General features: G+C 24.8%; 1 protein-coding gene across 4 annotated transcripts in view; it reads left to right on the top strand.

Annotated features, from left to right (window-relative positions):
* The window catches only part of LOC122511984 (rho guanine nucleotide exchange factor 10), a 68,649-nt gene extending 55,761 nt beyond the window's left edge, over window positions 1-12,888 (top strand). For all 4 annotated transcript variants that reach the window (XM_043627607.1, XM_043627592.1, XM_043627588.1 and 1 more), the window contains 7 exons: window positions 2,670-2,966; window positions 3,564-3,656; window positions 5,919-6,143; window positions 6,310-6,471; window positions 6,599-6,805; window positions 7,038-7,352; window positions 10,873-12,888. In XM_043627607.1, coding sequence (XP_043483542.1) covers window positions 2,670-2,966; window positions 3,564-3,656; window positions 5,919-6,143; window positions 6,310-6,471; window positions 6,599-6,805; window positions 7,038-7,352; window positions 10,873-12,825 — 3,252 coding nt within the window. In that variant the 3' untranslated portion in view covers window positions 12,826-12,888. The remainder of the gene's footprint in view (window positions 1-2,669; window positions 2,967-3,563; window positions 3,657-5,918; window positions 6,144-6,309; window positions 6,472-6,598; window positions 6,806-7,037; window positions 7,353-10,872) is intronic.
* The last annotated feature ends 316 nt before the right edge of the window (window positions 12,889-13,204 follow it).

Raw genomic sequence — 13,204 nt, 5'->3', positions numbered from 1 at the left:
TAAGTTGAGTTTTTTCACCTACTGAATTTTAATTGAAAATTTTTTCCCTCCTCTTTTAAACAATTTTAATACACTTTTTATTTTTTTTTATTATGATTTCGTTTTTCTTTTTCTTTTTTTAATTTTTAAATTTAAATATCGTTTTTCCTTTTTTGTAATTTTTCAAATTTTATTTCGTATTTATTTTATTCGTAATTTCTCAATTTGAATTTTATTTTTCATTTTGATTTCATTTTTATTTTTTTAGTAATTTTTCAATTTTAATTTATTTTTTTCGTAATTTTTGAATTTTAATTTAATTTTTCTTTTTTTCGTAAGTTTTCAATTTTAATTTAATTTTTCTTTTTTTCGTAATTTTTCAATTATGATTTCGTTTTTTTTTTAATTTTAAAATTTTAATGTCGTTTTTCCTTTTTGGTAATTTTTCTAATTTAATTTCGTATTATTTTCTATTATTCGTAATTTCTCAATTATAATTTTTGTTTTTTATTTTGATTTCGTTTTAGTTTTTTTCGTAATTTTTCAATTTTAATTTTGTTTTTTATTTTTATTTCGTTTTTATTTTTTTTCCTAAGTTTTAAATTTTAATTATGTTTTTTATTTTTATTTCGTTTTTATTTTTTTGTAATTTTTAAATTTAAATTTTGTTTTTTATTTATTTCGTAATTTTTTCAATTTTAATTTTGTTTTTTATTTTTATTCCTTTTTTCTTTTTTTCGTAATTTTTCAATTTCAATTTAGTTTTTCTTATTTCGTAATTTTTCAATTTTAATCGTAATTTTTTAATTTTAATTATGTTTTTATTTTTATTTCGTTTTTATTTATTTTTCGTAATTTTTCAATTTTAATTTGTTTTTTATTTATTTCGTAATTTTTCAATTTTAATTCTGTTTTTTTATTTTTATTTTGTTTTTCTTTTTTCGTAATTTTTTAATTTGAATTTTGATTTTTCTTTTAATTTCGTTTTTTTTCGTAATTTTTGAATTTTCTTTTTTCTTTTAATTTCGATTTTCTATTTTTTTGTAATTTTTCAATTTTAATTTCGTTTTTCTTTTTATCGTAATTTTTCAATTTTAATTTCATTTTTCTTTTTTTCGTAATTTTTCAATTATGATTTCGTTTTTCTTTTTTTTTTGTAATTTTTAAATTTAAATGTTGTTTTTCCTTTTTCGTATTTTTTCAAATTTAATTTCGTATTTCTATTATTCGTAATTTCTCAATTATAAATTCGTTTATTTATTTTGATTTCGTTTTTATTTTTTTCCTAATTTTTCAATTTTAATTTCTTTTTCTTTTTTTTGTAATTTTTGAATTTTAATTATGTTTTTTATTTTTATTTCCTTTTTATTTTTTTTCGTAATTTTTCAATTTTAATTCTGTTTTTTATTTATTTCCTAATTTTTTAATTTTAATTTTGTTTTGTCTTTTAATTTTGTTTTTTATTTTTATTTCGTTTTTCTTTATTTCATAATTTTAAAATTTTAATTTTGTTTTTCATTTATTTCGTAATTTTTCAATTTTAATTTTGTAATTTTATTTTTATTTTGTTTTCCTTTTTTTCGTAATTTTCGAATTTTAATTTAGTTTTTCTTTTATATGTAATTTTTGAATTTTAATTTGGTTTTGTTCTTTTAATTTCGTTTCTTTTTTTAATTTTTTAATTATAATTTTGTTTTTCTTTTAATTTCGTTTTTTTTCTTAATTTTTAAATTTTAATTATGTTTTTTATTTTTATTTCGTTTAATTTTATTGTAACTTTTCAATTTTAATTTTGTTTTTTATTTATTTCGTAATTTTTCAATTTTAATTTTGTTTTTTATTTTTATTTTGTTTTTCTTTTATCGTAATTTTTGAATTTTCATTTATTTTCTTTTTTTTTCGTAATTTTTGAATATGAATTTTGTTTTTTCTTTCAATTTCGTTTTTTTTTGTAATTTTTCAATTATAATTTCGTTTTTCTTTTTTTCGTATTTTTTTAATTTGAATTTTGGTTTTTTTCGTAATTTTTTAATTTTAATTTAGATTTTCTTATTTCGTAATTTTTGAATTTTAATTTGCTTTTTTCTTTTAATTTCGTTTTTTTCCGTAATTTTTGAATTTGAGTTTTGTTTTTTCTTTTAATTTCGTTTTTCTATTTTTTTTGTAATTTTTCAATTTTAATTTCGTTTTTCTTTTTTTTCGTAATTTTTCAATTTTAATTTCGTTTTTTTTTGTTCGTAATTTTTCAATTTTAATTGTTATTTATTTTTTTTTCGCTTTTTTTGTTCGTAATTTTTCAATATTAATTATGTTTTTAATTTTTTCGTAATTTTTCAATAATGATTTCGTTTTTCTTTTTTTTTGTAATTTTTAAATTTTAATTTCGTTCTTTTTTTCGTAATTTTTAAATTTTAATTTCGTTTTCATTTTTATTTCGTAATTTTTCAATTTTAATTTCTTTTTCATTTTTATTTCGTTCTTTTTTTATAATTTTTAAATTTTAATTTCGTCTTTCTTTTTTTCGTAATTTGTAAATTTTAATTTCGTTTTTTCTTTTATTTCGTAATTTTAAAAATTTTAATTCAATTTTTCTTTTCTTCCCAATTTAAAAAATTTTAATTTAATTTTTCTTTTTTTCAATAGGTGTTTGTTTAAAATTTTTAATTTCGTTTCTCTCTTTTTGTTTTCAGGACTATAAGAAGCCATTGGAGGTATCGTCGCCGCCAATTTTAAGTCAATCGAAAATAGCGACACTGTTCCATCGACTTCCGGAGATTCTCCAATGCCACACCTTATTTCGTATCGCGTTGGCTGAATGCGTAAGATCATGGGACAAAGACGAGAAACTTGGCGATGTTTTTGTCGCGAGTTTCAGCAAAGCAATTGTCCTCGATATTTACAGTGATTTTATCAATAATTTCTCAGTTGCAATGGACCTCGCCAAACAGGAATCAAAACGAAAGACTGCACTCGCCGATTTTTTCAAGGCACGCGACACAACAAATTTTATCTTTCTTTTTCAAAAAAACATTTTTCCAATTATTTACACTTTACACTTTACAATTTTCAATTTTTTTTTAATTTTCAACTCTCTACAATTTTCGTTATTTATTTTTAAACATTTTTTTCTTTCCTTGAAAATGAAGCAAAAATTTTAATCAAATTACTCGACTAAATTTTCGTATTTTAAATTTAAATTTTTAAATACGTAAAAAAATTAAAAATAGCAAATTTCGTTTTTTGAAAAAAAGAATTAAAATAAAGTTGTAACTACTTTTACTTTTTTTACACCTTTTTTTTATGGAAAAAGAATAATTAAAAATAAGAGATTTTATTAACAATTTTGAAAAAAGAAAAAAGTTGTTAAAGTAAAAAATAATGCAGAATTGCAGATTTTATTTACAATTTAGAAAATAGAATTAAACTAAAAGTAGTTAAAGTAAAAAAATAAATAAAATTATTCAGAATTGCAGATTTTATTCATAATTTTTTGAAAAAAGAAGTGTAGGGAAACAAAATTTGGTAGCAAAAAGAATTTATTTGTATAGAAAAGATTTGTAACTAAATTCTTTTTGAAATTTCAGGTGAAACAAATCAGCGCTCACGACAGATTATCATTTTTTGGACTGATGGTGAAACCGGTTCAAAGGTTTCCGCAATTTATTCTATTTTTACAAGTAAGATATTCATTCATTGAATTCTCTTTTATTTTCTAAAACGAAATTATTTCGTAATTTTTTACCTTCTATTACTTTTCACTTTAACTTGTACTGTTAAGGTATTTCATTTTTTTCAATTTTCTTTTCATCAAAAAAGATAAAAAGAAAGGAAAAATTTTAATACTTTTTATATTTTTTTTATTTATTTATTTTTAACTATATTTCTAAAGTATTCTTTTATTTTTTTAAATTATTTTTTGAAAGTATTTTTCTATTTTAAATTAATTTACTTATTTTTAATTACATTTTTAAAGTATTTTTTTATTTTAATTCTTCTTTTTTAAATGTTTAAAATTTTTAAATTAATTTACTGAAAATAATTGTATTCTTGTGTAAAGTATTTAGAAAAAAATTTGAAAATAATTTAATTCATTTGAAGAATTTTATCAACATTTTTTTCAATAATATTGAATTCTTTCGGGAAAATTTAATTAAAATTGTATTAAAAATAATATAATATTTGGCATGATTTTTTATTAAAATTCCTTAAAATAATTGAATTGTTTTAAAAAATTTATTTCAATAATCTTGAAGATAATAAAGTTTTTTTATAATAATTTTTACTGAAAATTTTGAAAGTAATTGAATTTCATCAAGAATTCAATTATTTTCAATAATTGTAATAAAATTCTTTGCAAAAAGTCAATTTATAATAAATAGTAAAAATCTTCGTAGAAAATTCAATTATTTTTATATAAATAATAAAATTCTTATCAGGATTTCACTTATTTTCAATACAATTTTAATTGATTTCTCCAAAAAATTTCAATTATTTTTAAAAATCTGGTAAAAATTATCCAAGAAAATTAAAATTATTTTAAATACAATTTTAATTGAATTCCAGGGAAAATTGAATTATTTTTAAACATTATTTTTTAAATTCTTCGAAAGAATTCAATAATATCAATAAATAGTAAATTTTTCACAGGAATTCAATTATTTTAAATAAAATTCTTCTCAAAATATCCAATATTTTTTAAAAATTTGGCAAAAATTCAATTATTTGAAGAAATAATAAACTTTTTCGCAGTGATTCAATTATTTAAAAAAGTTTCAATAAAATTCTATTCAAGAATTCAATTAGATATTTTCAGAAAATAATTTTTTTTATAAAAAAATTTGAAAATAATTTAATTTTAAGCAGAATTTCTTTTGTTTTTAAAATAATCGTGTTTATTATTAATTGTAATTAACGATTTTCCTATTAAATTATATTAAAGTTATTTATAAAAAATTAAATTCTTTTAAACAATTTTTTAAGAGTTTCTGTAAATAATTACATTTTTTTTATGAATTTCATTAAATTTCGAAAAAATTGAAATTGTAATTTTTTAAAGTAATTTTAATTGAAATTTTTGAAAATAATTGAAATTTTTGAAAATAATTGAAATTTACAAAGAATTTTATTAAAAACTTTTGTGAACAATTGAATTGTTTAGAAAAATTTTATTAAAATTTTTAAAAATAATTAAACCTGTTAGAGAATTTTTATTAAAATTATTTTGAATATAAAATTGAATTTTCATCTATAGAAATTTTATTAAAATTTTATTTGAAAATACTTGAATTTTTTAGGAGAATTTTATTATTTACATTTTACAAAAATAATTGAATTCTTGACAAAGAATCAAGAATCAAGAATCTTACAATTTATAAAAATAATTGAATTGTTTAAAATAATTGAATTTTTATTAAAACTCTTGAAAATAATTGAATTTAAAGAATATTTTTAAAAGTAATTGTATTCTTTGGAGAAATTTTATTAAAATTCTATTGAAAATAATTGAATTCCTTTGTAGAATTTTATTATTTATGAAAATATTTTAAAAGTCTTGCAAAGTAATTGAATTATTGTTTCGAAGAATTTTACCTCAATTTTTGAAAATAATTGAATTTTTTAAATAATTTGATTAAAAATTTTGAAAATAATGATTTTTGTAAAAGAATTTTATCAAAATTGTTGAAATAAATAATTGAATTTATATTAAAATTCTTGAAAATAATCGAATTTAATTAATATTGTGAAAAATAATTGTATTCTTTTTATAAATTTTATTAAAATTATATTAAAGATAATTGAATTTCTTCGAAAAATTTTATTATTTATGAAAATAGTTTTTTTTAATAATTTTTGAAAGTATTTTTTTATTTTAAATTAACTTACTTATATTTTTAAAATATGTTTTGTGAACAATATTTAATTTCATCCTTTTTTTGCAGGACTTATTGAAACACACGCCACATGGACATCACGATAGAATGTCATTGCAATTGGCGTTGACGCAACTCGAGAGTTTAGCTGAAATGCTAAACGAACGTAAACGAGAGGCCGAACAATTTCAAGCATTCAAAGAGATGCTGCGTCAAGTGTCCGGGAAATTGTCACATCGACCACTTTCCTCCTCCTCCAGGTACCTGATTAGAGAAGACGACGTCACTCAATTGGTAAATATTTATTGTCAGAATAAATTAAAACAATTAATAATATTTTATATTAAAAAAAAAGAATTTCAATATTTTATATTAAAAAAAAAAAAGAATTTCAATATTTTATATTTAAAAAAAAGAGAATTTCAATATTTTATTTAATGTTCGTTTATATCTTCAACAGGAGTTCAATCAAAATGGAATGATCACGAAATCAAAGAGAAGACGACTTTTATTATTAAACGATTTGGTTGTCTGCGTTTCCGTGGCCTCACGCGCCACGGAGGATTTTTCCGGAAACGAAAGACTAACACTAAAGTGGACGCACCCTGTGTCGGAGGTCGAGGTAATTTTTTACTATTTTGAATCCTTGGGATTTAAATTTCAGACTTTAAAAAATTTTTAATTTCTATTCTTGAAATGAAATTTTAAAAACGTATTTTTTAAGAAGAAAACTGTTTCTTTTCCGGTAGATTCAAGACACGAGTGCATCGCCAACGTTGAGTCGATTATTAACAGCAGGTCTCAATAAAGGAAATAGTCTCCGTTCGGACAGAAGTGGCGAGAGCGGTCAACTTGGCGCCGACGGTCTCTGCGCCGAGATGAACGATCTCATGCACGACTACGAAGTCATGTCGAGAGTCAATGACCTGGTGGCTCAACTCAAAGGAACCTATGATGTACGGATTTTTTTTTGAAAAATTCCACCTTTTTTGTATATTTTTTTTTTTTTGCTCTATTCAATTCTTTATTTTTTAATCAATTCTTTATATTTAATTAATTCTTTATTTTTTAATCAATTCTTTATTTTTAATTGATTCTTTATTTTAAATTAATTCTTTGTTTTTAATTAATTCTTTATTTTTAATTAATTTAATTTTAATTAATTCTTTTGTTATTGTTTTCGACTAGGGAATGACACTGGACACGACGAAGCAACTATTGCAGTCGATTCAGTCGTCAATTCAGCAGAAGGACGAGGTTATGGTTTGGGCGGACAGTTGTTGTTTGCAATTGAGCACCAAACAGGGGCAAATGTACACATTTCAAACGGACAATCCTCTAGTGAAGAAAGATTGGATCACGGAATTGAGACTCGCTCAATTGGCGCTCGATCCGAATAATTCGCCGTCGTGGGAGGTGCCCGAGCAGGAGCAGAGGCCGTCGACTAAAATGCCGCTATTTGTCAGTTCACAGCCGGTTTATCAGTCGCAACATCAAACCGAAGTGAGTTTTTCTATTATCTTCTATTCTTTTTTCTATTCAATTAAACATTGCAGGCTTCGCACTCATCTACTAAAACTAAATTTGCTACTTTTTTTACGTTATGCTACTATTTGGGTACTTTTTTTAAAATTTCAGACACTAAAAGCTACTATTTCTATGTTTTTTTCGAGAATTTACTTTAAATTCGCTAATACTAGAAATCGAAAAACTTCTAAAAAATTAGTCTCAAATTCTCTAAAACGATTCTATTATTTTCCAAAAAATATTCAAAATTCTATTTTCAATATCGAGGATTTTCACTAAATTTCGCAAAAGAATTCAATTATTTAAAACAAAAATTCATAAAACTCATTCAAAATTCAATTATTTTCATAAATAATAAAATTTTCAAAAAAATTTCGAAAAAATCAATTATTTTCATAAATAATAAAATTTTCATAAAAATTTCGAAAAAATCAATTATTTTCATAAATAATAAAATTTCCACGGGAATTCAATTAATTTAGAATTGCATTTAAAAAAAAAATTCGAAAAAATGAAATTAATCAATTATTTAACAAAATTTTTATACAATTCTTCACAATAATTCAATTATTTTCACTAATAATGACATTTTTTATAGAAATTCAATTATTTCAAAAAAAATTAAAATTCTAAGCAAGAATTCAATTATTTTCGTAAATAAATAAAACTCATCGAAGAATTTCAATTATTTTTAAATACTATTCTAAATTAATTAATCGAAAAATTCAATTATTTTCACAAATAAAGTTTTCCAGAAGAATTCAATTATTTAAAATAAAATTTTCATAATATTTATTATATTTCGAAAAAATTGATTATTTAAAACAATGTTTATAAAATTCTTATAAAGAATTCAATTATTTTCAAAAAAAACAAAATTTTTCACTGAAATTCAATTCTTTTTAAACATTTTAAATAAAATTTTTCGCAATAATTCAATTATTTTTATAAATAATAAAATTCTTCTCAGGAATGCAATTATTTTTTTGTTTTTTGAAAATTTTAATAAAATTCTTAGCAACTATTCAATTATTTTCGCATAAATAATAAAATTCATCGCAGGATTTCAATTATTTTTAATACAAAATTATTGCCGAGAATTCAATTATTTGGTGTTATTTTAATAAAATTCTTTACATGATTCAATTATTTTTCATAAATAACAATATTTATTGCGAAAGAATCTGAATTTCTTTTAAAAGTAAAAAAATTATCTTCTTGGAAATTCAATTATTTTGAAAAATTCATTATAAAATCGTTCGCAAGAATTCCATTATTGTCAAAAATTTTTAATCAATATTCTTTGTAAAATTTAATTATTTTTATAAACTTTTAGAAATTTTAATAAAATTTTCTAAAAGTATTCAAAAATATTTTTAAAAAATTTTACTAAAATTCTACACAAACATTTAATTATTTTCATAAATAAATACATTTTTACAGAAAATCAATTATTTAAAACACTATTTTCATAAAATTTTTCGAAAAAAATTAATTATTTAAAAAGATTGCTATCAAATTCTTCGCAAAAATTCAAGTAATTTTAAAAAATTTTATAAAAATCGTTGCAAGAATTGAATTATTTTTGTAAATAATAAAATTATTTTAAATACTATTTTACAGGAATTGCTCAAAAAATTCTTTTAGAAGAATTCAATTATTTACAAAAATATTAGAATATTTTACAGAAATTCAATTATATTCAAATATTTTAATAAAATTGTGCGAAATCAATCAATTATTTGAAATACAATTTTAATTTAATTTTTTTGAAATAATTCAATATTTTTTATGAAAATAATTTAATTCTTGTGGAAAATTTTATTTTTTAAGAAAATAATTGAATTTTTGTAGAGAATTTTCTTAAAATTGAAGAAAATAATTGAATTCTTGTGACAATTTTTTTTTATGAAAATAATAAATTGAATTCTTGATGTAAATTTTATTTTAGATGAAAATAATTGAATTCTTGCGAAAAATTTTCCTTTTGTTTATAAAAATAATTGAATTCTTGAGAAGTAATTTCCTAAAATTGTAGAAAATAATTGAATTCTTGTGATGAATCTTCTAGTTGCTGAAAATAATTGAAATTATTGAAATAGTTATTAAAGATAAATAACAAAATTATTCTCGAAAAATTAATTATATTTTGAGGCATTTTAATAAAATTCTTTGGAAAATTCAATTATTTTCATAAATAACAATATTCCTCACAAGAATGCAATTATTTTTAAAACTAATAAATTTCTTCTTGGAAATTCAATTATTTCAAACAATTCTAATAAAATCGTTCGCAAGAATTCAATTATTTTCATAAATAATAAAATGTTTTTTAGTCGAATTCAATTATTTTCAAAAAAGTTAAATAAATTGTTACACAGACATTAAATTATTGTCAGAAATTTTAATAGAATTTTTTGTAAAATTTAATTAGGTTTAAAAACTTTTCGCAAATCAGTGATTTTCAATATCTACTATTTTCAAAAAATTTTCAAACAGAAGTCAATTATTTAAAATAAATTTTTGTAAAAATCTTCGTTAGAATTCAATTCTTTTCATGAATAATAAAAATTTCTCAGGAATTTAATTATTTAAATTATAATTTGTATAAAATTAGTCATAAGAAATGAATTATTTAAAAATTTTCATAAAATTCTTGGCAAGAATTAAATTATTTTTCTAAATATTGAAATTCTTTGATGAATAATATAATTCGTTGGGCAGGAATTCAATTTAAAGCAGTAGGATAAGAAATAAATAAATAGTTTTGATGAAAATTGGAAAAAAAGTCGGAAAAATAAAAAATAGAATGGAATTCTTGTCAGTTTTGTGAATAAGGTTCTAAAACAAGTTTTTTTTTGTTCAAGTTTAATTTTTCCATAGCCATTTTTTTTACTTATTTTTTTAGTTTGAAAGCTACTTTTTGCTTCTTTTTCAAAATTAATTATCGAGTGCGAAGTCTGTTATTGTCACTTTTATTAGCTTTTCTTTTTTGTAACCGAATATTGGCGAAAATGGTTATAATTTTAAAGCCTCTGCTGTTCATCAAGACTCTTTTTACATTCTGGTAAAAAATATGGGCGCCAGATGTAACGTAAAATATTTTTTTCTTAATATAGTCGCTTACCATCATTACATTTAATTTTTTCCGAAGTCAGTCATTTACCATCATTACGTTTAACTTCATCAAGACTCTTTTTTACATTCTGGTTAAAAATGGGCGCCAGATGTAACTTAATATATTTTTTTGCAAATACAATCACTTATCATAACATTCAACCTCATCAAGATTCTTTTTTACATTCTGGTTAAAAATGGGCGCCAGATGTAACATAATATTTTTTTTCCTAAGTTACTCACTACTCACCATCATAATCTTTTCACCACACGAAGAATCTTTAGCTTCTGCTTTAAATTTCCCCTCCGGACGTAAAGGAATAGTTGTTTCCTTGATGTGTGCTTGCATCAAAAAAAGAAAAATAACCAATGCTTCCAGGTCCGTTGCGGATGTCACTACACCACCCAAAATCCAAAACCAACCCGACGACGCGGCCGACATCAAAGTTACCTCTGGATATGCACCGGCGACGACATATCGAGTCACGTGACAGTATTCAGTCAATCGACAACCGCCTCCACCACATCCCTAAAACAAATCGCCACCTTCGATCTAATCGAAACCCGCATCGCTGCCATGGAATTCGTCAAAGGCCTCCCGGGCGAAACTTCAGGTCTCCTCACCGACACCGTCTGGATGGGCACCGATTCCCGAAAACTCCTCATTTACCATGCGGCCGAACCTGAAAAACATGAGGAAATTGGTAGTTACGCGGTTTCGGGGGCTGTTGCGGAAATTAAGTATCACTACGATAATGTTTTTGTCGCTCTAAACACTGGTTCGCTGCTCATGTTCCGTAGACAGTGCGATGGTAGTTGGCAGATGCGCGAACCCCTTCTGGTTCAACTAGGAAACGAACCGACTTCTTGTCTAATGCCGATCAATTCCTCCGTGTACGCCGCGTGTGGTAAAAAAGTCTGGGTCCTAAACGCTCTCTCCGGCGAAGTGACGAAGAGTTTCAGCGTCCAGCACGAGCATGTAGGTAGTGTAAAACTAATGGCCCACTCCGGAGTCGGGCTCTGGGTCGCTCTCCGAAATTCAAGTACCGTTTGTCTCTACCATACGGAGACGTTCAAACATCTTCAGGACATAAACATAGCGTCGAATGTCCTACGCGTCATCAAATCCCCGGAGAATTTGAATAACAATTACCATCAAGCGAGTGTCACAGTGACCGCTTTATTAGCCTGCAAAGGTCTTTTGTGGGTCGGCACCAACTGCGGCATTAGCCTCACGATCCCCTTGCCGCGTCTCGAGGGCGTTCCCATAATTTCCGGCCGCGTTAACATTTCCTACCACGCGCACTTTGGCCCCATCACATTCCTCCTCGCGATACAGAATCGGAACAATTTTAACGCCGAGGCGAATCAAGAGGCCGAAGAGTGGACCGAGGAGCGAGCGTGGGAGGAGGAAGAGCCCCCGACGCCGAAGGAGCAAAAGAAGAACGAATCGGTCGTGAAGCTACGTCACCAATTAGCCGAAAGTCCCGTAATGCTGCGAAGAAAGCGCGGGAAGAGCGAATTCAGGGGATCGAAGACCTTACCCCGTGGTTTGGGCAGCTCTGGCGGGAGTTTTTTGTCGAATTCAACCTCGAGTTCACAGAGTTCGGGCGAAAACTGCGACGTCTACGGTTTGTACGGCGATTTGATGTACTGTAAGGACTACGATAATGAAAACCCCTCGGGGATCGATCCGGTGTACGAAACACTAAGGCGCAGTGATCCGGAACTTGCGGCCATACCCAGTAAGGTCAGTACACTAGACCGACGACTACAGATGAAGATAACTCGACCTCGATCTTTGGATCTATCGAACTGGTCAGTGGATTCACACGCGAGCTCCCTGTACACCAGCTCCGGGTCCGAGGAGAATTTGAGCCTAAAAGCGGGGAGGTTGTCGAGGAATAGCAGTACGGCGAGTAGGAATGGGCCGTACGATAAGGAGTGGAAACGGGGGGCGACCACGCCCAAGGAGGAGAAGACCACGCCTAGGGAGGAGAAGGGGAAGAGTGTGAGGAAGGAGAGGGGGAAGGAGGAGGAGAGTAGGGCGAGTGGGGCGACGAATGAGAAGAAGGGGGCGGGGACTATGGCCACGCCCACTGCGGCTACGGCGGCGACAGCGACGACGAAGAAGAAGAAGAGTGGGAAGAAGACGCCGAATCAGGATCAACCAAAGCGAACGGTTCTCACGCTAATGGGAGGGCGGGGCTACGTTAACTGGCGGCAATTGAATACACAGACTGAGAAAAATAATCACAAGAGTGTGAATAATTATTCCAAGGATCCGAATAGTAATGACGCGCACATTGTTCTTTGGGAAATGAAATTGTGATGACTAGAGAGAGAGAGAGACGTTCTTTTTTTACGTTTACATTTCTTTTTCTATTTTCTTTTTTAAAAAATAATTCTTGAAAACAAAAACCGAGGAAATAGTTTTTGAAAAAAATATTTTTTGAAAAAAAAATTTTTTTTCAAAAAATTTTTTTTTTTTAAAGAAAATTCTTTTTTGAATTTTTAATTAATGAAATGCTTCTTGAAAAATTTTGTTCCCCTATTCAAAAAGAAAATATTTCGGTCCAAATGATGAAAATTCGAAAAAAATTTTTTTGTTTTGAAAAGAAAATTCTTTTTTGAATTTTTATTCAAATTAAATACTTTTTGAAAAAAATTTTCTCCAATTTAAAAAGAAAATATTTCGGTCCAAAGGGAAA

Source organism: Leptopilina heterotoma, unplaced genomic scaffold (assembly GCF_015476425.1).
Source record: "Leptopilina heterotoma isolate Lh14 unplaced genomic scaffold, ASM1547642v1 Lhet_123, whole genome shotgun sequence".
In the NCBI taxonomy this organism is placed as follows: Eukaryota; Metazoa; Arthropoda; class Insecta; order Hymenoptera; family Figitidae; genus Leptopilina; species Leptopilina heterotoma.
Note: the sequence above shows the minus strand (reverse complement) of the source record. Positions and strands in the feature narration are given on the sequence as shown.